Consider the following 27,865-nt stretch of genomic DNA (forward strand, 5'->3'; position numbering starts at 1 on the left):
TGGCATAAACTCGCTTCATAGTCTTCTAACGTCGGCACGCATTTAGTAACGGAATTAGTATTCAAAGTCTGTGCAAATACAACTGAGGTATTACTGAATAAATTAAGGAGGTATCCCTACTTTGCTGCATGTTAAATGCTCTGCCCGGCCACAAAAAAAACGTCAACAAAAACGTCAAAAAAGAACAGCCTTTAGCTTTGATTATGCTGCACATCTGTCAATGCATTGTTTCCACGTGCTTGTGCAACTTTTCATCCAGAATTGCATTAATTTCTTGTCGAGATCTTGCATTGATGATAGGTGAGTTGAAGCGCTCGATAAAGACTTTCAATGGGGTTAAGGTCAAGACTCTGTGGTGGCCAACTGACGTGTGAAAATGATTCTTCATTCTCCTTGAACCACTCTTCGACAATTCAAGCCTGATGAATCTTGGCGTTACCATCCTAGAATATGTCCGTGCGTTTAGGAAAGAAAAAAAATCCATTAATGGGACATGTAAGGCATGCTTCTGTTCATTATCAGTCTCCCAAATTAAAGAAACATCTCACAAACATCTCACCCAAAGTAGCTTCGCGTAACTGCATGCCAACAGTGAATGACAGCTGCCTCTCACAAAGAATGATATGGTTTGGCGTTTATAAAGTAACCAGGCCTGCCTGCCTCGTCAGTGCCTGTCGGTGTGAACGCCTGTCACCCCACATCTGTCCCCAGACGTGTATACGTTAAAACTGAATCTGTATGCGTTCATTTAGCAAATTTAATCGCCTCACATGCTAAAATACTATGAGAGTTGATATTTACATTAATTGTACCGTGAATGGTTTTGCAGTAATGGAAAATGTGTATTGCACGAGAGACATGCGTACTCCGCAGTGAGTGAACAACGTCTCCCCCACGGCGCCTGGCTGCTGCTGGAGCCCGGTGTGGAAACACTGAGTCCTACGGAGCTCAATCTGTTCCAGCTGTGTGTGCGTCCGTGCCCGTCTGAGCCGGAGCGCCGATTCGCGGCTTGTTTCAGTGCTTCCTTAACTTTAGTCAATTGTAGTTCAACTACCTTTATATATGTAGTTGAAGGGATAAATGAATTATTCTGCCTGAAGCCAGAGCAAGTTTCGCACTAATGAATCTTTTTTTGTGTGTTGTGTTATGAAATGACAGCATCGATATTTTAGCGTATGATTCAGATAGTTACACCGTCAGCCCAGAGGCTGAGCCCTGCGATGGGACAGGCCATTTCTATGTGCAATGCAGAGAGGGCTGAGTGGGCCCGTCCTTTCCTGCTTGTGAAACACAAAAGGGCGTTTCCATTATACTGTGCCTGCACGGGAATTTGTATCATTTCCAGCTGCGGGTGGAAACTATTACAAAGCCCCCGCGCGCTGTAGCGGCGGAATGGGAGGGTGCCGCTGGGCGGCGCGGTCCCGCACGCGCGTGCACACACACACATGCACACATACACACACAAAACACTGCCTGCTCCTGAGCGCGCATCACCGCCCGGTCTCCGATCTAAGACGCGGGAGCGGCACTTGGAGCTACTCCTGCACCTCTCCGCGTACTGCAGCGACTCCACGCCCAGGGCGTTGTAAGTACCTAATCCTCGCTCATCTGCACCTCGCTGGCTCCCTCACACGGCCGCACTGAGGGACTGTCTCACGCACCAGCGGGACCGTCTGCACGAGGCTTGCATGTTCTGTCTTTCACCAATTTAAGTGTGGAACCATGTCTAGAGTATGTTAATATCCGCGATTCCCGGTCTGAGCTGAGATGGGCATCACTCTTTCGTTGTCGTGCTGAAACTGGCAGTTGTCTGCTGCTGGATTTGTGAACTGGAAGGTCTGTAGCCTGTTGGCTGTAGAGGTGAGCCCTAAAAGTTGTGTAAGAACTGGCGGATTTTTTTTTTATTGCTACCCCTGCTCCATTCTTGGACTTTCTGTTGCATACCTCTGGGCACCAATTCTGACTTCATTTCAAGTGTTTCGGACATTTTCTGCACTTACTGGGAATTGGCCAATATGTCCCAGTCTAGGGTCTAGTCTGCTCTTGGAGATCACTGTGATCCCTCAATGGAGATCTGCGCCCCATCCCCCCCCCCCACTATGTCCTCTCTGCTGCTTGTCAATGACTGGTAAAACTTGCATGAGAGGTGCAGCGCAGGAAAGGGTTCTGGATTTTTACAAAGTACCATTAGCTTCTGTCACTGAACGTGTGGGTCGAGTGTTCATAGAGGTGCATTTCACAGGTTAAGGGGGAACAGAGCTTGTGACTCTCAAAACAACATGCTCATGTTCATTCATGTAAACAAAAAAAAAGGAGTTTGACATCTTTCCAGCACAAGTAGGATTAAGGGATTGATATCTTTAACTGTCAAACAGCCTTCTGTTATACAATCAAGCAAACTCTGTCGTGCCAAGCGGAGATTTGAGTGCATCTCCTTGCGAATATCGCTGACGGTCAGAAATGGGAGCAGAGTATATCTGCTGTTCCAGTCTTCCATGAGATTTTTAAACCCCAAATGACGGACTGTTGAAGAGTCTGTATTTGGTCATAAAGGCAACCAAGATACAATGTTACAGACTGTGGGCTTGTGGAAGAATGTCGAACAAATGATTAAATGTTTTATTCATTAAGTTCTGTGGGGGGGTTTTGTTTACATTTAAAAAATGTTTCTTTAAAGGTTCTTGGAAGAGCAGATGTTTTAGGGGAGGATTTTCCATTTTTGGTTAAGTTTGTCCAAGGCTGTGATGGCAACAGGCTATGGGTGATAATCACAGTAGATTAAAGTTCCCGAATTTCGTTCCTGGGGGGCCAGTCTGCGACACAGTTTGCAGATTTCCCTGCTCAAACACACCTATCAAACATGGCAATTAGCTGGTGAGCTGAGTAAGTGTGCTGCGGACTGGACCTCCAGGACCAGAATTGGGGAACCCATGAGGAACCCTGGAGTAGACTGTCGAGGAGGGGGTGGTGGGTTAGGGTCATTGTTTAGTCTTTGTTTCACTCTGTGTTTGTCTCTATGTTTTGTGTGGATGCCTGGTTGAGTGGTGCCAGGTCTGCGATCAGATCTGCCCCTCCAGTGAGCTGGCGAGTGACATGTCGCGCAGTGTGGGCACAGCAGGGAACGCTGCCACACTCAGCTCTCACAGCGGCGCAGTTCAGCCCCTCGTCTCACTGGGCCTGGAGCTCCTCACTTGAGCGCTTCATGTTGGTTTGAGCTGTTCCAGCCAGCCTGCGCGACCGCAGAATTATTGAGAATGAGCTGACGCCGCGACTCCGCGCTGAAGCTGGGCTCGCAGAGCTGTCGGCGAGTCGGGAATGCACTGCGGCAGATTGCTGAACAATGGGGAAGCAGATTCAGAATTAGGTGGGTGGACGAGGGTACGTCTCATTCCGTCTGCGTCCTCACAATGAAACAACCCAAAGCCTCTTCGGGAATCTTCTGCACCGAAACTCTTACGGCAGTCAGCAAGAACTTCTCTCGGCCGGCTGAAGTTTTGGGCAAACTAGAATAGCGAGTTTTAAAGTTATTTCAGTTTGGTTATGGATGTATTGTGGATGTATTCGTGGAACCTGAGCACACTGCTTATCCATGGTTCTCCTTAAGAGTGATAAGTTTCACTGCGTTATCCTGAACCTGTGAAGTTCAGACTTTTGTGTTAACATTCCTGCGTCTGTGGACTGATTTTTGATAATCTGCCAGTTTTGACAATTAGTATAACCTTGTAATATACAGTTGTAACAGTAAGACATAGCTAAGCCAAAATGCTCATGGAGTGTTAGGAATTATAACAGAATTTTTACAGAATGAGGTCAGCAATTAATGGAGAGCTAGTGCAATTATATCACTGTCAAGGGACTGCAAGCAGAGGGCTAATGAACATGGTGCAGGATCAGTTTGCACTGGTGCACAAGGTACCTCCACTGGCCATCTACAGCACGTTGAACTGGTGAAAATTTAGTAAACGGTTGTAGAGAACCTGGGGGTTGAGGAGGTTTTGAAAGCACTGCTGAAGGACCTTGGTGGCAACAGGCAGGGGGAAGCACCTTACACATCTCACGTCCCGGAGAGTCGGCAGTTCCTTAAGAGCTCACTCAACTACAAAGAGCTGCTCTCAATGCATCCTCCTGTTTCTCCTTTTCAGGCCAGGGTTATGGAGGAGGAAGGGTGGAGGTGTAGTCTGCAGACTGTTTGTTCCGTCTTCCATAACTTCGTACTGTGAAATATCACCTTATCACTACAGAGTGTTTTCCGCACGGTGCACGGGGCTGGCAGCCGGGAGGAAGACGCCCTTTCAAGGGGGCCAGCGATGTTGCCATGGTGACGCCTGTCAACCGGGAAGTTGTTACCAGAGAGAGTGAATTCAGAGAGGGAGAGAGGGAGGGAGAGAGTGAGAGAGAGAGAGAGAGAGAAAGGGGGAGTGGGAAGAGGGACTGGCCAGAGGGCACAGGGCTCCGCACAGCACTTCTGGCCTGGATAGCGTGTGAGGACTGTTCTCCTGGGATTTCCTCACATGGTCTGGTGAGTGAAGCTTCTCGGGTGAATGCTGCAGATTCCATTTGGCTGTGGCTCTCCGGTGAGGGTTAGTCGGACACAGAGGGCCCGCTCTGGCAGCGAGCTGGCGGTTTGGGTTTCAGCAAGGCTCTCTGACGGCTGCTTGTTTCCGACGTTGCCTCGTTCCGTAAAAGCGCGCCCTTTCTAAGAAAGACTATTCCGCTCTTAGGAAAGTCTCAGTATACGACCAGGATGGTGGGTGAGACCAAAAGAGCTGAATTTGGGCTTTGTATTCCACAGGATTTATCTAAAGATGTACTTAGCATTTTGAATTTCGGCTTCTGTTATAAAAAGGCTTTTTGCAGATTGAGTATTGACTTCCGCTGGGAACAGGATGCTGACATTCTGGGGGCAGCATGGTCTCCGGGCAGCTGCAGGTGGGTGAGGGTCGTCCCGTGAGATGCAGATAGGGATGGACGGCATCTGCAGATTCATTTCTCCTGCTGGCCCCGATGAAAGACTCAGTTTCCCCCTTTGGTTTCCCGGAGAAGGCCCCCTCCTATAGGAGACCTTTGCACACCTTCAGAACGTCGCCTTCAGTTGACCCTGCCTGTAACCATCGTTTCTCTTATCTACCTACCTACCTGAAAGAGATGGAATGGAATGTCAGCAGATGCACCTGATTCTGATAGAGCAATTCATTTTCACAGATAAACCATCTCATGATCAACTCTGCTTCTCCTTTCCATATATGAAGATGTGATATATTTATCTATATCGATACTAATTTTAAAAAGCAGCCGGTTGACGGTGTGATTATCGCCTGATTGGTTTCTATAGCAAAACGTACCTCTGTGCTCCACATCTGTAGTGAAACGGTTGGTGGATGAATCCTGTTAATATGTCGATAAATAATAACAGATATTCCCAGACAACACCATAGTTGTTGGTAGACAGAGGTGGAACATTCAGATCCGAAAAGTAAAAATCCAGACCGAGATTTTGTTTCAACCAACCAGTTTAGCATAAAGAGTCACAGTCACAGAGTACTCAACAGGTCGGTTGGAAAAAAACCTTGGTCTGGATTTTTATTTTCTGGACCGGAATTATACACCTCTGTTAGCAGAGGAATGAAACTTGTATGGGAAAGATGCGGGTGGAACAAAGGGGACTGGAGATTGTAATAGGTTTGGTGCTTATGGGAGTTTAGTGGAGGATAAATTTTAAGCCTGTTTCCCGAGTCCAGCTTTTTGCCACTGGTACCTTTGACAGAGAAATAGATGATTACATGATTAACATATGAAAGAGCTGGATGATAAACTTCTTCATAAATGACCTGAATGAGGTAGGCCTGGTGCGGTAAGCAACTGTCCGCAACTGTCCGCAACTGTCCGCTGGGAGAGGAACACTGCCATACAAGGAGACAAGCCAAATTTGTGTATGATTCATGTGTGTATTCCTTTTAAAAAAAAACACATTTAATTAGCAGGACCCCTCCACATCCTTGTATGGTTCATGTCCACTTTTGGTAGCACCCAGCTTTTCACTCAAGGAGACCTTTCCTTTACAAGGCTGTTTTCTCAGAACGAGCAGGTACCTTGAGGGTCATCTTGCAAAGGGTGCGGTTTTCTGGAGAATTTTCTCTGAGAAATGCACATCCATGCTTGGCGCAGCGCTTAGCTTCACTAGGGGAGCCCTGGCCTTTAACGCCCTGGTGCCAATATGCAGCCTAATGATCGAACAAAAAAACAACTCCTGTGAAGAGACGTGATAAACACGCAGTAAGTAAGAAGTCAGCTTTGAAGTTGTGATGTGGAGGAAGACTGCCAAAGAGAGAGAAGCAGGAACAGATTTACATGTTTGTTAGGCAAATTTAATGCATCTGTTTCCTGTTCTTCCAGTGTTTTAGGGACAGAGTCTGAATCTCAGTACAGAGAAATTTAAACTTAAAACAAGAGTTTACTTTAAGGGCTGAAGTTCGAGGGATAGCTATGTGGGCTGTTAAAACTCCACCGGTGGGTGTTTCGAAGGCCCTGACAACGGGAGCTGTCCTCCAGCAACTGGCAAACAAATACCAGAGTTCTGTTTGCAGAAGACACCCATCTCACAGTCTGGGGCCAGACCCCTCAGTCCCAACGTGTGAAATGGTCAGGCTCAGTGTGGTAACTCCTGCGGTTTTCCCACTGCCAGCCAGAGAGAGAGAAGAAGATCGACAGAGGTTAGGGCTTCTCCTGAAGCTGATTCATCCGAGCTGTAATCGGAATGTCATGCCGGAAGGTGAGAAGGTCATGCACCCACCCAGTGCTGGAAAAAGTACGTGGTAAACCAGACTTTATTTATTGTGTTCAAGGACTTTATAATTTGCAGCTACTTTAAAAGATATACTGTCTTCACTTAGGAAGGCTTCATCTTCTCCAATGGGACAGGAAGTAGCCACTAAGAGATGTAAAGAATGATACTTCCCGGCTTCTGGGTGCAGTCAAGTGGACCTTCTCATGACAGATGTATTGTGCAACGCGCACTTGGCACAGTGTTCACAAGTGCTTACCGCACCAGGACACCATAACAAGCAAGCCTCTGATAAGCTTGTCCCTGCCAGGATCGTCCATATGCCGGTGATTTAATAGGCTCTGTGTGTAATCCACGCGTAATTCTCCTGAAGCCCATTGAGCTGCGCGTGAGAATGCACATCCACCCATCTTTCCGATGGCAAGCAGAGGATTCCTGAGAGAAGCCGTCGCGTAGCCCAGTTCTGGACCCTAAAGCAGCTACTGTGGCTTCAGACAGATTTACCTTTACCCTCTTTGTCTTATAGAAAGATGCTTTACTGGTCTCCGGGAAACCCTGGTGAGAAAACGGTGTACGAGAGCTAAAACAACAGCGTCGTTGTCGTTCCAGCATTTAGCACCCCGCATATTTACAGACGCCGCGGAGCAGGCCGGTGCCTTTCATCCGCGCTGTGACTGCCTCCAGATTACTGGAGTCACCTCTAAAGTCACAGCCAAGTTTATTCAACCGGTGGCAAGTAACGCTGCTCTTTGGGGCATCTTGTCAGGGCCAGCAGTAATTGAGCAGGACGGCTCTGTAGGCCGGAGATTACAGAGCCATATTAGGGAAAACACATCTGTAAATATGTGGCTCGGGCCGCTCGGCGTAACTCGCAAGAATGAGGCCGCCCCTCCATTAATCCCGCGCGGCAAACAAACATTCTGTGAGCCCTTGGAGGGAATCCCGTCCTATGGGAGTGAGGGGATTTGTCTTGATGATTTAGGGGCACCTCCAGCGAATGAGATGCAAAGTAAACACGTTCGGCAGGGCAGTGGTGTTCCGGGGAAAGATTTTCACCCAACATTCAGTCTGATTTTACCTTATTAGGTCTGACTAATTTTTGGCTTCCTCCACCGTGACACTTAGCCAGTCGGCCGGATGTCAGGGTGGTGCTTAAGTCAAACTTATCATTTATCCCAGTTCTTGCTTAGGAGGGATGTGACTGACTGACCGACAGCCACCCACTGCTTTTTTTAGGGCTCCTGAAGCCTAAGCTGCTTTCTTTTTCGCTGTTGGGATTTTATTTTTATTTAAAATCCTTCATGCTAGTCCCAAGGAAATGCAGGAGAGACAGAATGGACGACAGAGAAGGAGACAATGACCGCAAGTCAAGTGAGCAAGGAAGCTTCCTGGCAAATTTAAAGACACCGCGCTGAGGACTGACATTAGTGTCGATCGGAGCGCACAGCTTCGTTTCCCAAAACCTCAGCACAATCAAATACTCAATGAAAAGGGGAAACAGCTACAGAAGAAAGCGCACTTTTATTTATGCCGGAGACTTGCACACACACATGAATGGCAGCAGTGTAATGACGAAGAAGGATGCTAATTGTTCGATCTGCTGCCATATTGAATGAAACAGTCAGTGTAGAAAAGGTCGGTTGTGCGACTGGGTATGGAATACAGGCCACTGTTCTCAGATCTAGCTACGGCCCGGTATCATTGCCCAGGATCCACGGCCCTTGTGTGCCAATGTCTTTGGTGGCATCATGTCAAATCACAACTGGAGCTCTTAGGACTATAGTCAGGGCTTGAACGGGATATTGGGCATTTCCAGGGCTGATTTTTAATCCCAGTCCAGCGCTGACTGTGATGAAGAGTGAATGAAGTCGTTGAAAATCTACCTTTGGCTCCGGTGAATTTGTCCTCCTGACTGCAGATGTCTGCTGTCCACATCTTGGGAGCTGCGCTGTGGGTTACTGGGTGGGAGTCGTACTGACACTCGACATATTCCTTTGCTTATTTAATGCACTCGTTTGATGTGAGTGACTCACAATGATGTAACTCCTTGGAACAATTAGGGGAGGACGAATACTGAGTTCCTCTGGAATTTGATAATGTTAATTATGGATATTAACCTACCCCAGAACGGGTCGTCTGTAATAAACCCAGGAAGGAAAGGTCGTTGTTGCTAATTACTTTTAAGGTCTAATGTAAAAAGTCTGAATGGTGAGGAAACATTGGTTTCTATGGTAACCATGGCTGGTATCCCTCCTGTATCCCTCCTTCCTGTCACATGGTCACCTCCATCTTTCTCTGGATGTGACCTCCTCCATCTGTGTGCCAAGAGACGGTATCTGATCTTCCTCCCACAGGTACTGCGGGGTCGGATTTAGAGTTCAGGCCATTTCTCTGCCTCTCCCCCAATCCCACAGTCCTGGTCGCAATAGAAGAAATTTGTTAGTCCACCGACTGGCCCCCATTGTTTCAGATGACTGTGTTCGGCCAGCAGAGGAATATAAAGCAAATTTTTCATTCTGGAGTCCCGAGATGAATGTTGCTATAAATCAGTTCCCTTAAAGCCTTGCTTTTGCATTGAAAGGCTGTTGGCTGAGTGTTGCTCCTCTCCCTGTAGTGACACACAGCAATGTGGCACCAGGAAGGGGGATTAAATGAAGCAGACCCCTTCAGTGCTCTAAATATGGAGATATTCAGACTGCTATGCGCTCATTGGCTTTGAAGAAGCCGACCCTGAAATGATGGCACATCTGCTCGCCTCCACAACCTGCTATCTCATTTCTCACCTGACATGCTGCCAAAACTCAACTGCACACAGGGTCTGAGACGTGTTCTGCCGAGAGGAGGGAAAGTTGGTGTGTGCAGTGGCTCAGCCGGCGTCATGTGACCTGTAAGAGGTTCTGCAGGTGACTTTCATTAGTGCTCTTTGGACGAGTGGCAGGGCTGAGGAGCGGGATGTTAGCATCCTGTACCTGATTTGATTAGACGTGAGAACAATGGGTTTTATTGTCTTTGTGCAGTTATAAAGGGGGATGGAGCAGGAACCTTCAGCGCACGTTCGGGGTTTTTCACTGTAGCCTCGCAACGGTAACGCTTAGGGAAAATGGAAAGAAACTGAAAACCAAACATCTGTGAGGAGAAATTTAGGTTTTTTTTTGGGATATGATTGTCCTGTGCCTTTTCTGATCCTGTTGATCGTCATGTTTGAATATGGTATCAGTAATGTGACTGTGTTTTTTTTCCCCTGTTTTTCTTCACCCCCAGAGATCGGTGATCTGCACACTAAGAGATAACAGCTAGTAATCAAGAAGCAGGGACAAAACCAGATGAAATGCAGCCTCAGGTACTGGACAATGGCGTGACTCTACAAGACACTTTTTTCCTGTTCTGTTGACAGCTTCACGATTTAGAAAAAGAACAATATTTACTAAAGCTGCCAGGTGAGATTCGGACAAAACAAGGAGCAGCAGGGCTTCCCGTAACGTCTGGCTGCCTGACAGCTGTGCAAACAGGGCGGCATCACCACTGACAGCGGGGCTGTGCTTGGGGTGCCGGCCGATCCCAGTGAACATCGAAGGGCCAAAGTTGGTCTACGGTTCTGACGGCTGTGTCTCAGCTACGGATCCTCCTCGGTGCTGCTTTTGTGCTTGGAGAGCTGTGTGGCGGGTGTCTCAGAGGGCCGCAAGTGCGGATTAGGTCAGAATCGTACCTGGATGGACATCGTTTAGCTGCGTTAAATGACAAGGCGATGACGCCGGAAGGAACAAAACAGAGTGGAGTAGGGAACTGTTTGAGGACGGGCTAGAATTTCCATTTAAATGCTCCAGTCTTTTACGCGACAAAGGGCTGCGCCCTGATTTATCTAGATACGATTTCACGAGCTGTGAGAAACCGTGCCGCTTCCCATGACCCCGATGTGCTAATGGCTATACTTTGCACAGCCCTGTCATCCATTAAGTAACAGAGGCTGGGGGGGTGATGGCGGTGGGTGTGCCGGACGGGGCGGGGTTGGTTTCCATGGGAACAAGTTTGTGATGCGAAAAAGAGCATCGCTGCCCTTCGGTCAGACCGCTTACATCCCTGACCCCTCCTCCTCTTCCCCCAAACCGCCCTAGCAACGCCTTTGCATCTCAGAACGGAGGGCTTTGCTGGATGTCTGGTTAATGGGCACATAATGAGCCTCTCCTGTTTCGACCTGCTGAATGGGCTCCATTCTCTGACCCACGCAAGGGAGCTGATGGAGTAGGTGGAACGGCACTTCCTCTAGGTCCAGCCGCAAATAAATTAGCGGCCTCTCAGCAGCACCCGGGGAACAGGGGCTAATTAGCACTCCAAGGTAAGCAGTGGATGTTCCCCAGACCAGCCAGCTTTTGGGATAGGCAGGTCCTGGAAAGTGCTGGATGGGTGGAGTGTTGGTGCGTGTGTGTCGCGTACAAGCAGGTAGAAGGTCACTCAGCTGCCGTCTCCCGTGCTCACAGCGACGTGTGGAAATCCTGGACCATGTCAACGGCTCGCGGATCACCTTCTCGGACGGTGGCGTCGGCAGTGGGTACCAGAGCCCTTTGGATCTGGCCCAGCAGGTTGTGGTGATCTCGCCCGGACTGCTCACCCCTCCCCAGAGCCCATATCACACCGGCGATCCCGGCCACAAGGCGTCCCCCCCAGAGGAGCAGATGGTAAGCCTGGCTACATTTAGCACTTGTGTTTCTACAGTAGCTACACTCTCAGAAAAAAAAACCTTTGTTTGTCACTGGGGCTAAACCCTCGAGGGTCTATTAATTGTACCCTTAGCTGTAGAAAAGGAACTTTTCTCTACCATTGATGGTACATTAATGCTGTTTGTACCGTTGGGATGTTCCTCAGAGTCCGTTTCTGTACCATAAAAGGTACAATAACAAGGGCACAGCCCCAATGACAAGCAAAGGTACAAATTCTTACCCTTTTTTCTGAGAATGTGCATCTTTGATTTAGGAGAAAATACACCCCCCCATGACAGTTCCTAGTATCAGACCAATTGTGGTTTGTGACTGCGGTAAACATTGTTCTAGCTGGGTTTCACATTATGTTCCTTATTGCTGTCTTAGTTTTTATTTTTCTGTCATCTGAGACCTTGTCTGCCTTCAGGTCTCAGAAGTCAATGGAGGTGCCCTTCCTGTCCCCAAGTTTGGCACCTACTATGGCCCTTCTCAGTCAGCCGGTAAGGACTTGAATGCAATCTTCATGTTCAAAACACCTTCGCTGTAGGAACTGTTATTGACAATGATTTAAGTATTTGTGCAACTTCAGTGCTTATTGCGATGTTCAAAAACAAGCACATCTCCTGTGCACAGTTTTGGTATCCAGTTGTGACTTTCCTGGCTTAATATGGTTGGAAACTCATTCTCTTCACTGCTGATTAATGGCCTGGGAACTTTCTGCAAGACGAACATGTAGCAGTTTAAAGCATTTTTTTAGGAAAGCAATGAACACGATTCATTTTTTTTCACTGTCACTTGGTCATCCACAAAAAGTAAAATTACAGGTTCTTAGATGTGAACTTAGGAGATGTTTCGGGCATCAGCGTTTATGTTGCCAGCCAGTTGGGAAACGAGTATAGAAAGACATGCAAACGAGGATCATGATCAGCAAACGAGGATCATGATCAGCAAACGTGGATCAGCAGAGCATCAACAATGCAGCATGAATTTCAAATGTAAGATGGCAGCAATCTTATTACCCAGACCTGGCGTGAGGTTATTTCAGAAATACCCCAGTTTACATGAGTGTGTACATGCGTGTACGATGTGTGCTGCCCCAATTCTCCTTTCATTACTTGCCCCTTGCACTTGGGGGGCGGGGGACGACGACTTGTCACCTGTGTTACCTATTGGATTGACCTGCACGGGATTAAGCAAAGGGATGTTCATTGATAAGCTTAGTAAATGGACTATTGTGAACTAATGCCTACCAGTGGCTGCATGCGGTAATGACACCAACTATGCAATATTTCAGCACTGCAGTTGTAGTAACACGAATCTTTTTTTAAATTTAGGGTTACAGAAGTAACCGTTACAAGTGCTTTGTATTGGGAAACTGGGTTGGGAAACTCTATTGGGAAACACTATTGTAGGTGATGCTGGCTTGTACCTGTTCACCTGCAGTATGCCTGGTGTAGAGTCTAGCATTGTTTATAGTGTAACTAAGTTAGCAGAGAGTCCAACATATTTCATCCCGTCCATAGTTGGGTCTATCAGTGTTTGATTCACATACACGGTAAAGCAGGGATGGGCAACTTTAATCTTCAGCTGGGCCATAAAATTAATTACAACTGTGATGGGGTCAGTTAGATTTGTCGAGTAGGGGATTTCGATAAATATGCCGATTAGCCACTCTGGTATCGGCCCAGTACAAATGTACCGCAACCGTTTTTAATAATGTCCACCCTTACGGTCCAGCCTCCCACATTGCGGACCACAGGCCCCCTGTGATCTGGGAAAACCAGGTAAAATGCTTTGGTTCCTTTGTCGAGCTAAGAGATCAGGCGAGCAGAGCGAAAGCGGAAAGATAAGACACGAGAAATACGGGATACAAAGTTCACTGCGCAGTACCTCCGAGGTGTCAGGACAGAGGCTGCCGGAAAAACGTTTGCCAGCTTCCAAACCAGCTCTGTTCACGTATTTAATGCATGTATAGGATACTAAATGTTTTGTGTGTCGTCTGTGGCTTTTGCAAGTCAACAAAAAAATTCCATTTTAATTTCTTATGCCCCCCCTCCCCCCATGATATATCGAAACTGCGACAGGGGACGTCAAAAATGCAGGAGAATCGACTGTGCATTACAGAACCCTACAGCTTTCTGCAGTTAGGCTAATATCTTAAATCGTGTTAACGAGAAATCAACATATTGTTTGAAAATACCAAAATGCTGTATACTGTGGTATAATCATGTAAAATGCGCGCAAGGGATAAAGAGTAAGCGTAACGTGAACTACATAAAGTACTCAAGCCATCAGGGTACCGTAATCCCGCCCAGGCCTACGTCTAACCAAGAAATTACGCTTGCTATAATGCATATAATACAACGCGAAACAGAAAATGGAAAGAACCGCTGACGACAGACATGAATATTCGTTATTAATCTGTGGATAGCAGTCGGCTTTAATAATAACGCCTTTTTCATGCTGATCACATCTAGCGTTCTGCATTTCTTCTAATGACTGTCTCCAGCTCCTCCTAGTGGTCAGGCAGCATGAGGTGCTGCTATTCGTTTCAAATTGCTTTTATTTTGCTCATTCGTAAAACATGCATTTAATATTTTTACACAGCAAACAGGCTTGGAAAAACAGTGTAAGGGGTCGGTGCAGCCTGCAGGCTGCCAGTTGTTGATCCCTACCAGACTTTACATGTCTGTGGTACAATCTAGCAGCATTTGACACGTCTACAAAAAACAGAGTCGGTCAAGCAGTAGTATAACGGAGAAGCCGCTCTTTATATTGTATAATATAAACACTCCTTTTCCTCTTGCCTGTCACAGGTTCCCCAGCTAATGGGTCCTGGAGTGGGTCAGCTGCCACGTTACCCAGAATGTCCATGCGAGCCGAGGAGAGGCTGATCAAGTTCTCTGGCATTGGCCCTGTGGACGAGACTGGAATGCCCATCGCCTCCAGATCGGTCAGCAGCGTTTGTATTGAAGACCGGGGATAGGGCAGTGTATCCCAACCTGGTCCTTGGGGACCCCCAGACAATCCCAATTTTTACTCCCTCCCAGCTCCCTATCCGGAGCAACAATGTGGACAGCCTGGCAGGGAACTGGAAGGGAGCAAAAACATGAAGCATCTGGCAGGGGGCTGGAAGGGAGCAAAAACATGAAGCATTTGGCAGGGAGCAAAAACATGGACCGTCTGGCAGGGAGGTGGAAGGGAGCAAAAACATGGAGCATCTGGCAGGGAGTTGGAAGGGAGCAAAAACATGGACTGCTGGGGGTCCCTGAGGACTGGGTTGAGAAACACTGAATTAAGGGTCCCTGGGGGATGGGAGGTACAGGATATGGAGCACAAGTCAACACAAGTCTTTTGACCTCATAACAAGGTCAGAAAGTTTTGCTACTCTAACAGACAATTTGTGTCCTAGAACCAGGAGAATTCCTATAACCTTCTTTCACGTTGTTTGGCAGCTGATCATTCCACTGTTGTGTAATCTGTGTTCATTCTGTCTCTAAAAGGACTCCTTACTCCTCACGTTAGCTATAGGCTGTGTTGACTCATCTTCACTTTGCCTTCGGTCAACAGAGTGTGAACAAGCCCAAGGACTGGTACAGGAGCATGTTCAGGCAGATCCACAGGAAGCCGGCAGGCAAGGACCCCGCCCCCCTCCCGTGCCTCGTGTCCTGTCCCGATTCACGGCCCCTCCACCCCAAACCGAGACTCCATTCCTCCTGCGTGAAGTGACAGAGTACAGGTTGAAGCCGGTGGCTGCAAATAGGTGTGGCTAGATGTAAGATACTCCATGAATGCGGTGAGGTGGAGGGACGCGTCCCTTTTCGCTTCCATCTCGTTGTGTCGTCAACCTCTCATAGCCAGACTGGTTTGCTGTGCTCAGACCTCTCCCTTCCAGCTCATGTGTGTCATTTGGCTCTTACACATGTAGGCACTGAGGTATGCTGTCGAAGGAGAGATAATCACCGGTGAGATGACGAGTATGTTTGACAGTTAGGCTCTGAAAGAAGGTGTTGTGGTTTAACAGAAAGAGGAGGTCATGCTGTTGGAATGGTGTACGTAACAGCCATCTATATTACATCACTGAGTATTAGGTGCAGACAGGGGGCGGCATTATAGGTCACTTCCCCAGGGTTGTGGGTTCGAATCCTGCCCCAGGCTCTGTGTGTGTGGAGTTTGCATGTTCACTCTGTCTGTGGGGCTTTTCTCCTCCTGTTTAGCAAACGTGGTCAGATGAATTGGTGTCTCTGAATGGCTGATAATGTGCTATTTCGCGATAGACTCCCAGACCCATTGGTCCTGCTGACTCATCTGCACGCTTCCTCCCCGTCTCACTGGAGCATTTCTGTGAATTTGTGTTTGGGTCATTAACAGGGGCTTGTTTTCTTGCAGAGCCTGACCTGGTGACCTCTGGGCGGTTGTTGGCGGACGGTAAGTGCAGTATGAGTGGCCCGCCCCCTGTTTCTGAATGGGGAGCTCGAGAAGCAGAGAGGCATGCTGGGAGTACAGCCTCTTGTTCTTCATCCTTGTTTCCCAGGTGACAGGGCCCCGCCCACACATCCAACTGCTGTCGACATACCGCGGGGACAGCCAGCTGAACGGGACCCCTTCATCCTCACGGTGCACGGAGCCCTGCCTGACTGGTGAGTCCGGCTTCGGCCCCATAGATCAGGGGTGGCCAGTCTTACCCACAAAGGGCCGGTGTGTGTGCAGGTATTTGGGGATAACCTTTAGGTCAGCTGTTCAAACCCAGGTGTGAGGACTCTTCTGCCAATTAGTCCTCTAATTAGTTATCTAATTAGGGAATGGCAGCGAAAACCTGCATAACGAATGGCCCATTCTGGATACGGTTGCCCACTCCTGTCGTAGATGGTTATGAGCAGATAAAAATAAATAAAGATGATAAATAAAGATAAATAATAATAAAGGCAGACAAGGGCATAACTTTGGGCTGAGCATCTGGAGGGGGTTGGGGTCTCCATCCATTTATGGGGGTCTAGGGGGTTGTATTGAACAAAAGAATGAATGAAAGTTGCATTTATATAACACTTTTCAAGACACCCAAAGTTGTTACACAAGCAATGGGGAGCCACTTCGACCACTGTGTAGTCCCCACCTGGATGGTGTGATGGCAGCCATTCTGCACCAGTACTCCCACTACACAGCAGCTACGGCGGTGAAGGGGCAGGAGAGAATTCACCAGTTAGATATAGGGGATGATTAGGAGGTCAGACCGGATTTACAACTTTGTGCCATTTTATTTAGTTTTTTTCTGCTGGTGTACTGGCTGGCCTTGATTGTTGGGGGGGGGGGGGGCTTACAACCCCCCAGCCCCCTATAATTTACGCCCATGAGGGCAGATGTTGCTCGGTTACATAAATTTCATGGCTACAGTGTCGAACAAACGTGCTCCTACCACCTGACCGACAAGAACCCAAAGAACCACCTACTGCAGGAATTTCAGCAAATACCCCTGCGGGAGGATTAAGTAACGCGGCGAGGAGGGGCGAGCTGGGGATGTGTCTCTGCAGGTGGCAGCAGTGAGAGCGCCGTGGAGTAGCTGTCCGCCTCTGTCTGTTTTACGTGTGTGTGGGTGTGTCTCAGGAGCCGGCTGGGAGACGGGGACGGAGTGCGTGACCTGCAGAGGCCAGAGCCCCGGAGCATATATGACTACGAGCCTGGGCAGGGGGCCCCGACACCGGACTCCATCAAGGTAAAGAGGGGCTCGTCTGCTCCTGCGGACCCTCCCCAGCACAGCTCAGCGGTCTGATTAGCGACTTTGTGCCGTTTCATTTAGTTTTTCTCTCTTCTTTTTTTCTTTATATGGTGTGTGAGTGATATAAATGGATGCTGTGGGTCAGATCTGAGCAGAATGTTGGCATATTTAAGGTCTGAAGATGAAAAGGAAACATGTATGGAAGTAATTTGTAAATGATTAGAGAATATCGCCATGTGTGTGCGCATAGCAGGGTTCATTTGCATAACAAAAAAAAAACTATGGAATTTTTACACGCTGTACACATCTTACAGGCATCTGTGTAGAGATCTCTGCTATGGTGCCTGTGGCGTGTTCAGAGGGGAGTGCAGGCTTTGGAATAGACGCCTTTGGGGTCCTATTCCCTGGCTTGAGAGTGCCCCTGTTGTTTGCCAGTGAGGCACTGGGGCGGCTTTGGGGGCGGCTGCTGCCTGAGTGGTCTATAGGCAGGTTTAGTGTGGAGACGACCCGGCGCTAAGGCGTGTTCGGACCTGTGTGACCAAAGGCATGTCTTTGAGCAGACGGCATGCTCCCCCCCCCCCCCCCCCAGGGCCCCTTCCCTACCCTGTGAAGAGTCTGAGGCTTTAGCTGAGGCATTTGCAGTCCCCTTTCTGTGTCACATGCAGGGGCACAATAGGGTCACAGATACCCTGGTGGATTCAGGGGCCCCAGCACTTTACTGGGGCCCTTGGAGACATAAAATTACATGCAAAATTGAGTGGGGCCCCAGATTTTTAGGTACGCCCCTGGCTATGTATGAATGGGAAAAATAAAAGACCCAGTGAAACTCTGCTGATGAGACCTCTGTGTCCGAGTCCAGCAGATTGCTGGTTCAAATCCCATGACTGGCAGTGTGATGTCACCATCAGGCATTTGAGCAAAGCCTTTAACCCCAGTTGCTCCATGGATGCAGGCTGACCCCGCTTTCTGATCCTTAGCTGTACTTCTCTGGTGTAGATTTATCTAGAAAACCAAGGTGAGACACAGTGGACCTGCATTTCGAATTACAGAACTCGGGGCCAGTGCCCGGCGTCAGTGAATGGGTCTCCTTTGTAGTTGTCCCAGACAAAAGACCTCCTTAGAAGGGAGGACCCATGAAACCAGGGAACCAGTGTGTGTGCAGGGATGCAGTGTCTGCAGCACTCCTCACTGTACAGCTCATTGCTTTATTCTGAGCTGGGAGTGAGGGTCTGTTGTCTGCCGGAGAGGTGGTGGGCGAGTCCATGGGTTGCAGAATGGAGTGAAGTGGCGTGGTCAGGAGGGGAGGATGAAGAGAAATATTGTTCACCCCCCAAACTGAGGCATCCTGTCTACCCCGTTAACTCATCATGGGATCGCGATCCTCAGAACGCGTGACGCACTGCGGCTCGTTGCCGGGAGACGCACCCCCGATTACCATCTTACCATATCAGGCTCCGCTATTCACTAAGATGACTTATGGTCCGCATTATTTTGGTCGTGGTGGGTGAACCCCCCCCGCACACCTGGCTTTTGGCACGGGGGTCGTCTCGTGTTGCCAAGGAGTTTTAAAAAAAAAAAAAAAACCCAATAAAGGCCAGGAAATGCAACGTCTTTAACTCTCACACCATAAAAGCAGTTCGCTCACCGCCTGTTTTCTAGGTAATCGGTGACCAGCCGATAAATACATGAAGTTAAATGCACCCCATCAGCAGCAATGTCAGCTTCCGCATATGTGCAGAGTCCCCTCTGTGGTTCTCTGTAAGCGCACTGGGCTGGTACTGTGGTGACCGAGGCTGTGTCCTTCTCAGGGTCAGTGGTTCCTGTACCGACCTCCTGCAAGGGCTCATTCTCCTTCCATCGAGGTGAGTGACAAACCGCCGGACCTGTTTCAGCTGCATCGGGTGCTTGGGTTCGGCTAATACTTCTGTGCTGAACCTCGGGAGGTTGCATTTCACATCACTAGCTGTGTACTAGCTGTGTACTAGCTGTGTACTAGCTGTGTACTAGCTGTGTACTAGCTGTGTACGCTTCATTAATGTCCTGGGAAATATATTTCATTTGGGTGAAATGTGGCGATTGTAAGTTTTGGGTCTTTAGAGAGCTTGCTTCCTATAACACAAAGGGGAGCAGCGTCATTTCTGTGCTCTTTGTCTCTGGAGGGTGTTGCATAACCCCTCTGTAACCCCCCCATCCCCCGATCGCCTGGGCCAGGCGACGCTGGTCACAGAGCTGAGCCGCTTTGAGGCCGAGCTGGACTCGGACATCCTGGGCCTGGAGCGGAGGCTGTCTCAGAAACAGCAGCGGAGAGCCCGGGGTCAGGTACTCAGCCCCCATGACTCTGCTGATGCTGCCCCCTCCCCCCTACCCGAGTCATGCTCCCAGTCCCTGCCATTAATAGACTGCAGATTGACCAGTTTGAATCACCTAGGTGATTTTGGTTAAATCAACATGGAAAATGCCATTACAATCAGGCAGTTAACAATCCGATGGTAATTTGAAATGATTCAGCTTAAGTACCTAAATCAAAGGTACGACGATCAGGCCAACTCTGCTCCGCCCCACCCCCCCCCCCGCCCCCCCACCTCGCCTCTCACTTAGCCTCTCCTCTGGGCGGGACGGTGCAGACAGGTCATTTGTGAGAGGAGCTGACCCTGCATGCCAACATCACCTCCGCTTGTGTGACCCGGCCCTCATGCCCCCCCCAATGCCCCCCCCCATGCCCCCCCCGCTAAAACAAGGCAGCCGCCCTTCACCCTCCTTTGTCTGCCGATGGGAAATCAGTAGCGGGTGTCTGATCTGCTTCCCTTTGATTCTGCTTGGGATCTGGATGAAATGGTGAATGCGACCGTCTCGAGTAACAATGCCTGTTGCATTGCATGCGGAAGCACGACGCGTCACTTTGTTCCTGAATTTGCACAGAGTGGACTCACAGATTCAGTTCCCATCCGGAACACTGTCCGGCGGGAAGCGGCACACTAATTCAGACGTCCACCTGCCATTTGACACTCCTTAAAAACACACCTTCCCCCAGCTGTTGACAGGACAGCAAACTGTAACGATACCCAGAGGAGCGTAAGACCCAGGGGAGTGAGACTGGTCCGGGATGGGAGTGTCCACCACCTCCACTTTCTGAGCGCCTGTATTATTTTCCCCGTAACTCAGTGAGAGCAATAGGTCGGGCCACGCAACCGAGACAGCCTTCAATGCCATCTGTGTTTCCCAGGCGCCCCGAGGCTCCAGCCCAGGAACGGCTCACGGAACAAGAGCGGGACAGGACACCAGGTGAAATCCTCGTGGGTCACGTTCGGTGTGTGTGTGTGTGTGTGTGTGTGAGTTTGCGCCCAGGCATGTGTCTGGAAGTGTGACAGCCACGTCTGAGTAAGGAATCCTCCCCTGATCAGGACGCCCCCGTCTCGCACTGAGGGGCATTTCTTTCAGCTAAGCTGAGCAGGGAAACGTGCAGAACTCTGAGTGTTGCACACTAACGGCTAACAGCTAATAGCTAAGCCACTTGTTTTTGTTTTGTTTGAGCCTGTTCATCAGTAGCGGTAACTTTCTGTGTTTGCGGTCACCTGTCATTTGCAACCTTTTCTCGTTGCTTTAAGGAGCATCTTATTCACTCAAAATAAGGCTGTTTGTCGATTTTGTCTCCCATTTCTGTCCTGGCTGCCCTATTCCCAAACACAGCTCATTCCACAGCAGCGGGGTTGACTCTTCCACTGTTACAATGGGATAGTAATTCCACTTGAATTTTTCCCATGCAGTTCCTAATTGGGTCAGCAGACTCTTACTGTGCCCAGTCTCTCCATGGCAAATGACTCGAATGTTCCCAGTAAAAGCCGTGGATCGAGTCACTTCCCAGGTCTCCATGTGGCCCATGTCACTCCGGTATGTTAGGTAGTATCCAGAATGTTAGGAGATTTACAATCGAGTGGGGGTTCACTGGACCACCAACACAGCTATTTTCCTTCTAAATACATTCTTGGCTCTGTGTTACTTTATACTCCTCTGACCTTCATTTTTTTTGCCCCAGTTGATTGAACACTTTTATAATGCTCTATTGTGGTACGTTTCAGAGCTACAAATATTTGGAGTTCTTTCCTAAAATTCCTGTTCACAGCTACCTAAAAAGGTAATGCTGCAGAGGCCTGACCAGTTCTGCAGGCCTTGTTTGTAAAGGTATCTCTCCCTTGAGCTGTAATTACACATTTTCCACTCCTGTGTGTTCATTAAATGCATTGTTCATCTTTTCCTTTAGAATGTTAAGCAATGCCAGCTTCCATGCGGTTGGGGCAAGTTAATGGTTGAGCCTCTGGCTTGCAGCCCGCATACCTGGCCTCCTTTAACCTCCCCAAAATCCCCTTAATCCATCTGCGTGCATCCGCCCCCACCGACAGGATGGGCAGTGTGCATCCATTTCAGCTTTGGGCTCACCCTCAACCCCTTGCAAGCGATGGCACCCCAGGCACCAACCTGGACGGGCCGTTTCGCGAAGCCGGTCTTGTGATTTTTTTTTTTCGTGCCGCTTGGGCCTTTGAACCCAGATTCTGAGTACAGCAACAGGAAGTGTCTTCTGGGAACTTTTCAGGATTCCAGACAACAAAGTCCCTGTAGGAAGACGGAGCCGGTTTGCTTTACTTGGACAATGGCAATACTGCCTTGGGCAAAAGCCCTCTTACCGACCTGAATGTGAAAGCAGACAGAAGCGCGCGACGCACCCTCTATCGCCATTAATCACAAATCCGCACCGCTGCATGAGACCTCAAAGTAAACCTCGGGTGAATAATAACAGACATAGTAATTCCAGTGATGTATTATCCTAAGATTAAAGATGTGTGAGTACAATCATTAAAGCATGTCAGCGGATGGTGCTTCATTCTGCACCCCTCCCTGTCTTTCTGGGACACTGACTTCGTCACCCTTGATGCCTCCACTGTGACGTCACTTAGGCAGAAAAGAAACCTGACTCACTGAAACCCTGCTCAGCCGGCCCCTAACCACTGAGGGACATCCCTACCAGTCGTCCGTCTGTTCTAGCACCTTCCGCAGGCCCTGGGGGGGACGGGGCACCTTCTGAAGACTCATATCCCCTTTTCTCTCCTCTGTTTTCTTCTAGCACCCCAGCAGGAGCAAAGCAGCTTGGGTTGAAGCCTGATTGTCTGGCGGGAACCATCCACCCCATCGGTCCCAGGCCCGGTGGAGCTTTGAGGACCACCTGCAGCCCCCCACATGGTAGAGGTGTGTCCCACACTGCAGGCCAGAGATGAGAGAGAGAGAGAGAGAGAGCGAGAGAGAGAGAGAGAGAGAGAGAGAGAGACACTTCCTCCATGCAGTGCTGACTCCTCTGCAAAGCACCATGAGACCTGAACTGTGAAAAAGACAACACCCTCGCAGTCGGCTGTCTGTGTCTTAAAAATAGCCAGATCTAATGCTGGAGATAACTAAGTCTGGATTAATATACGGATAAGTATTACAGAAATGTGTATTCAGAAACCAGGAAGTGACTGTTTGCTTCCCGGATTGTTCTGTTCTGACTCATAAATACCCAATCATGAGGGAATAGTCAGGTTGACCTTAGAGGCTGAGGGGAGATTTTTTAAAGGGGGTTAGGAGCTTAGACACTGAGAGTTAAAGACCGTGATTTACAGAGCAATGTTGCCTGATTTTATCTAATTCTCCTATTTGCGTATTAGTCCACTAAATCTGGTCAGGAGGTTTGTCTGTTTTGTTCCAAGTTTATACTGTGCCGGAGGATGGGAGATACATTCCTCCGAAAGACGTGGAACGTTTTTCTTAAAGTGACAGCACGCTCCCTCCGAGGCTGTAGCTTTCCCACAGTGTGTTCCAGCGCTTGACTTACACCAGAAGGAATCTGGGATGTTTATGACACATTTTGGGGTGGCGCTGGCAAATGGGAACGCCGGGATGACACAGAGCGGCACTGATGCTACCCGATGACTCACTCCCATATGAGGTGTGTAGTTCGCTCTCTCTCTCTCTCTCTCTCTCTCTCTCACCTTACAGGTAGCTCTGCTGCCTCAGCTGAAGCCATGGAGTTCCTGCCCAAGAGGGAGGAGAGGAAGGTAGGACGATTTGTCCTGAATAAAAGATGAATTAGTCTTCCAAAAGCTGCTGTGACACTAAAGAAAAGGCATATTTCTAAGCAATGTATCATTTGCCCTTTTGATGCTAATTCTAGAACATTTGTAAGCATAAAAAAGATCTATAACCTGTGTTGATGATTTTTTCCCCCCTGCTGGGTGACTGATAAACTCTCCTTGTGTTTCTGCTGTGCAGATGAAAGCGGCAAGAGCTAAGTTCAGTTTCCTTGCCCAGTCGCCAAAGTGAGTACAATGCCTACTAATCCCTCAAGATTGATTGGTTGTACTTTCCAGACAATTCATTCCAGCTTCATTCATTGGCGCGATGCTCTGCTTCGCCCTGTGTGTGCAGAGAGCTGACGCTACAGAAGGGAGATGTGGTGTACATCCACCGGCAGGTTGATGCCAACTGGTTCGAAGGAGAGCATCATGGGAGAGCTGGGATCTTCCCCACCACCTATGTGGAGGTTATTTCTTTTCCCTGTATCCCTGTTGACTAGCGAGTTGACTAGGTGACCGTCTCTGAGCATTATCGTGCTCCTCTCTTTCTGCTAGATCATCCCCCCGACGGAAAAGCCGACGCCCATCAAATCTCCCACCATCCAGGTGCTGGAGTATGGAGAGGCCATCGCTCTCTTCAACTTCGCTGCTGATCTTCCAGTAGAGCTGTCCTTCCGGAAGGTCTGCATGGCACGAGTGTGGCTCTGTGCCTGTGTGCGTGCGGCTGTGTGCGTGCGGCTGTGTGCATGTACCTGTGTGCGTGCGGCTGTGCATGTACCTGTGTGCGTGCGGCTGTGTGCATGTACCTGTGTGCGTGCGGCTGTGTGCGTGCGGCTGTGTGCATGTAGCTGTGTGCGTGTGCATGTAGCTGTGTGCATGTAGCTGTGTGCGTGTGCCTGTGTGCGTGTGCATGTAGCTGTGTGCGTGTGCCTGTGTGCGTGTGGCTGTGTGCATGTAGCTGTGTGCATGTAGCTGTGTGCGTGTGCCTGTGTGCATGTAGCTGTGTGCGGGTGGCTGTGTGCGTGTGCCTGTGTTTTGACCAGATTTCCCCAAAATGTGATAGAAACCTGTTTTACCTTGTGGGGACATTTTTTAGGTCCTGGGGGAACCCCAGGAGACAGCCTCAAAGGGGCTTGGTTGAAGTAATTTTGTCCCAAGGCTGAGCATTATGCTTGGCTGTTGGCTGTTGGTTAAATAGCAAGCAATAGCAGTAAGAGGCAGTTACCCTCAGGTATATGTGAGTAAATGTGCCTAGATACCAAATGCTGTGGTCCCTCTCCAGGGTGAGCAGATCTGTGTGACACGGCGTGTGGATGACAGCTGGCTGGAGGGCAGAATCACCGGCACGTCACGCAGCGGCATCTTCCCCATCAGCTACGTCCAGGTCACCAAGATGCCCCGCACCAAATCCAGCGACGACTACCCCGCCAGCCCCAGCTCGCCCCTGAGCCCTGGCCGTCCCCTGCACTCCCCCATTTATCCCGGCCCCTTGAGCTCAGACATGAGATCTCCCCTCCAAGCCGTCCAGTCGCCATCCACCCAGGCTTCCTCTCTACCCAACGCCTTCCAGTTAAGGCAGTCCCAGTTTCCCAGTCAATCCACCTCCCCAAAACAGGCCTTTAACCACTGGCCTGAATCAGACTCCCTGCAGACCAACCACCGGAGTACAGCACACTCTGTGGGACACGCCTGTTCCGGCAAGGAGACTGGCCCAGCCATGGCATCATCCAATCGGATGCAATCGTCGCCCCCTACAGGTCCACAGAAATCTCTCTATTGCACTCAGGTATGTTTTTTTTGATCATTTTCATTCACAAATACTAATTTTTCATGAATAAGTTTAAAATAGAACAGGACATCAGCTGCATGCAAGACCAGTCTAAACATTTTTATAATTTACATAAGCAAAAAATTTCATCATCTAAATACATTGATTACAAGTCGTTGAACGCTCTACAAATACGAGCATATAATTTAAAATGTGTATTTCTCTAAACTCTTTGGGGTCCTCCCCTGCTTTTTTTATAAGGATGGAATTTCCATAAACTCCACCCAACCCAGCCCCCACACCAAGGCCTCTCCCAGCTCACAGGCCCCAACCAGTAACCGCTCCATACTGGTCCAACGACAGCCGTGAGTTCAAGACTGTTTCTCGCTATTTCTAGCAGGAAATAAGTGTAGCAGATGCTTCATTCCTCATGACCACCAACACAGACCCTGTTGTAGTCTGGGCCCTAGAGGTTGCTGGGTTACAGCCTCGGTAAACCAGGCCTGCTGTCCGAGAGCCATGTGTCACCTTCATGCCTACACTCTGTGCTCAGGTATAAAGCCATTTACAACTATAAGCCGCAGAATGGCGACGAGCTGGAACTGCGGGAAGGAGACATTGTGAATGTGATGGAGAAGTGTGACGACGGCTGGTTTGTAGGTAATGGAGCTGCACAGGCGCCCACTTTGATTATCTTTGCTGCCCTCTGCTGGACATTTTTGGGATATTTTTTTCCATGCGCTGTCTCGGCGCTGGGGCACGGAGAAACTGTGACCCTCCTCAGCAATCTTCACCTGTTCTTCCCTCTGCAGGTACGTCCGAAAGAACTCAAGCATTTGGGACCTTTCCCGGCAACTATGTGGCTCCAGTCTAAGCGGCTTTGCCCACCCTGTCATGCTGCACCAACCCGAGCTGAGCTGTTTGATTATTATGGCGGATTAGCTTGGAGTAGCACTCGGAAGAGCACCGGCGACTATGCCGCACCTCACTCTCACACCCAGCCGGCCGCCCTGCATGCTCACATCACCGGCTGCCCTAAAACCAACCCTCGCTCTGGGTGCCCAGGAGTGCGAGAGCCTGTTCGCCCCCTTGCATACAGAGCTCTCCCTCAAGCTCTTGGTCACTTGGAGAAAAGACCGATGTTTGGGGACCCAGCCTGCACAGGGACCCAACCTGCACAGTGGCTATAGCTAACCCCCACCCGCACTGTCACAAAAGCATCCTTCTGGATTTCTGATGAACTGAAGGCTTTCAGCTATAAAACTCACATTCCGTCCATCAACTTTCGTCCCTGCAGCACGTCCTCAACTTGTTTGTTTGTCGTGGTCGTCGTTGTCGTCGTCCCCCCCCCCCATTCTACTCCACTGACATCCAATGCCTCCACAACACGAAACACCAGGGGGCGTGCTTACATTTCCACGAACCTTGTACTCTATTCCACGAACCGTGTCTTCTATTCGGGAAAGCTGTCTGCTCCACGGGATGGAAAAGTTCCTGCACTTATTTGCGTAAGCTGTTCCTGTCCTCTTCAGTTTCAGATCTCTAACAACCTCCAGGCTGAGCTGAAGAAGAAAGTATAATGAGAAGAAAATGGCTACTACAACTGTATTGGATTTCGTTACATTTTACGTGTTATGTATAATTGCGTTTTAGATATATAGCCTTGGGGCTTTAACAAATTACACAGGATCGTGTTTCAACACGTCTCTTTATCTATTACTTTTCACAACCCGCTTTGCGATACACACTAAAGCTCGCTAAACCGATAACCCCGCTCTGTAAGATAAGGTGATGCTGACTGAATTGGGCGAAGTGACGTCTTAGATTGTGAATGCTGATAGTTTTGAACGTCTAGGGAAGCCCACCTCCCCAGGCTGGTGGGGGGCGGGGGTGTCCGTTCTCTAAATGACGTAAAATGGGAAACCACAGTGAGCAGAAGTCTGGTCAAGAATGTAGATAAGCAAGTAGGACAGAAATGACCCTGGATATTCGAGTTTGACAGAGTGGAGAAATATCAATTGTATCAATTTAGTAGAATCTCTGCCGTATTCTAGCTTGCGACTGGGTAACTTTTTAGTGTATATATGCAAAATTTTGGAGCGTATTTCTCAATGCTCTGGCATCACGTTTGGTGCGTACGGATAATCTGTTCATTTAAGGTTAAGACGCACTTCCTCGTAAGAACAGGAGGGGGAAAAAGGACGTGACCGGATTGTTTGCCTCACGGAGCACAATTGATTGAACTCAAGCAGGTCCACGTTTTCTTCACTGTATATTAAAAATAAACTAATCCGCTTTGTTTGGCACGTGTGTGAAATAAAAGTACTGGTTTACGTAGGGGCCTGCAATCATTAACGAAAGAGCCACCGAGCAAAGGATCAAGCGAACACATGAAAAGCAGCGAACCTTGACTTTCATAACATGTTGCGGTAATACGGGGTGATATAATTCATATGAAAGTCAAACGACCCCTTATTCTCCTGTAATACTAGAATTTAGTCATGGAAAAGACTGCTGTTTCCTTGTATTCCGTTTCTTTACGATTACCTTGAAAAAGAGGAACAGAATGGAAGTTCACATATGTTAAGAAATAAAAGATCATTTCCAGAAATGCCAGAATGACAAGTGGACATTATTATTATTGTCATTATTATTGGTTTTTGTTGATAAACACTGCAGGCACGCCATACTTCCAGCTGTACCAATCACTGCTATTGTATTTTTTTACTAAACCACATACATACAGATATGTATTTTATTACTTATAGAATGTATTTAATTTTCTAAAATACTCACAGATGTGGTTGA

At 48.8% G+C, this 27,865-nt stretch overlaps 1 protein-coding gene across 4 annotated transcripts; it reads left to right on the plus strand.

Moving 5' to 3' along the window:
- Positions 1–1,344: 1,344 nt before the first annotated feature.
- On the plus strand, positions 1,345–27,676 carry sorbs3 (sorbin and SH3 domain containing 3). 4 transcript variants are annotated; one of them, XM_048998003.1, is made up of 21 exons: positions 1,345–1,585; positions 10,043–10,121; positions 11,257–11,454; positions 11,903–11,975; positions 14,292–14,428; positions 15,046–15,109; positions 15,865–15,903; positions 16,010–16,115; positions 17,077–17,185; positions 18,997–19,050; positions 19,400–19,507; positions 20,412–20,470; positions 22,305–22,426; positions 23,213–23,271; positions 23,486–23,532; positions 23,642–23,756; positions 23,845–23,970; positions 24,572–25,075; positions 25,319–25,422; positions 25,611–25,717; positions 25,870–27,676. In XM_048998003.1, the coding sequence occupies exons 2-21, from the start codon at positions 10,110–10,112 to the stop codon at positions 25,929–25,931; spliced, it is 2,205 nt and encodes a 734-aa protein (XP_048853960.1). In that variant the 5' UTR covers positions 1,345–1,585; positions 10,043–10,109; the 3' UTR covers positions 25,932–27,676. The 4 variants fall into 4 exon arrangements, with proteins under 4 accessions (XP_048853960.1, XP_048853965.1, XP_048853951.1 ...); XM_048998008.1 differs by lacking the exon at positions 1,345–1,585 and adding an exon at positions 4,370–4,519 and having other exon boundaries at positions 26,590–27,676; XM_048997994.1 differs by lacking the exon at positions 1,345–1,585 and adding an exon at positions 4,371–4,519.
- The last annotated feature ends 189 nt before the right edge of the window (positions 27,677–27,865 follow it).

The sequence above is a fragment of the Brienomyrus brachyistius genome, chromosome 2 (genome assembly GCF_023856365.1).
Source record: "Brienomyrus brachyistius isolate T26 chromosome 2, BBRACH_0.4, whole genome shotgun sequence".
In the NCBI taxonomy this organism is placed as follows: domain Eukaryota; kingdom Metazoa; phylum Chordata; class Actinopteri; order Osteoglossiformes; family Mormyridae; genus Brienomyrus; species Brienomyrus brachyistius.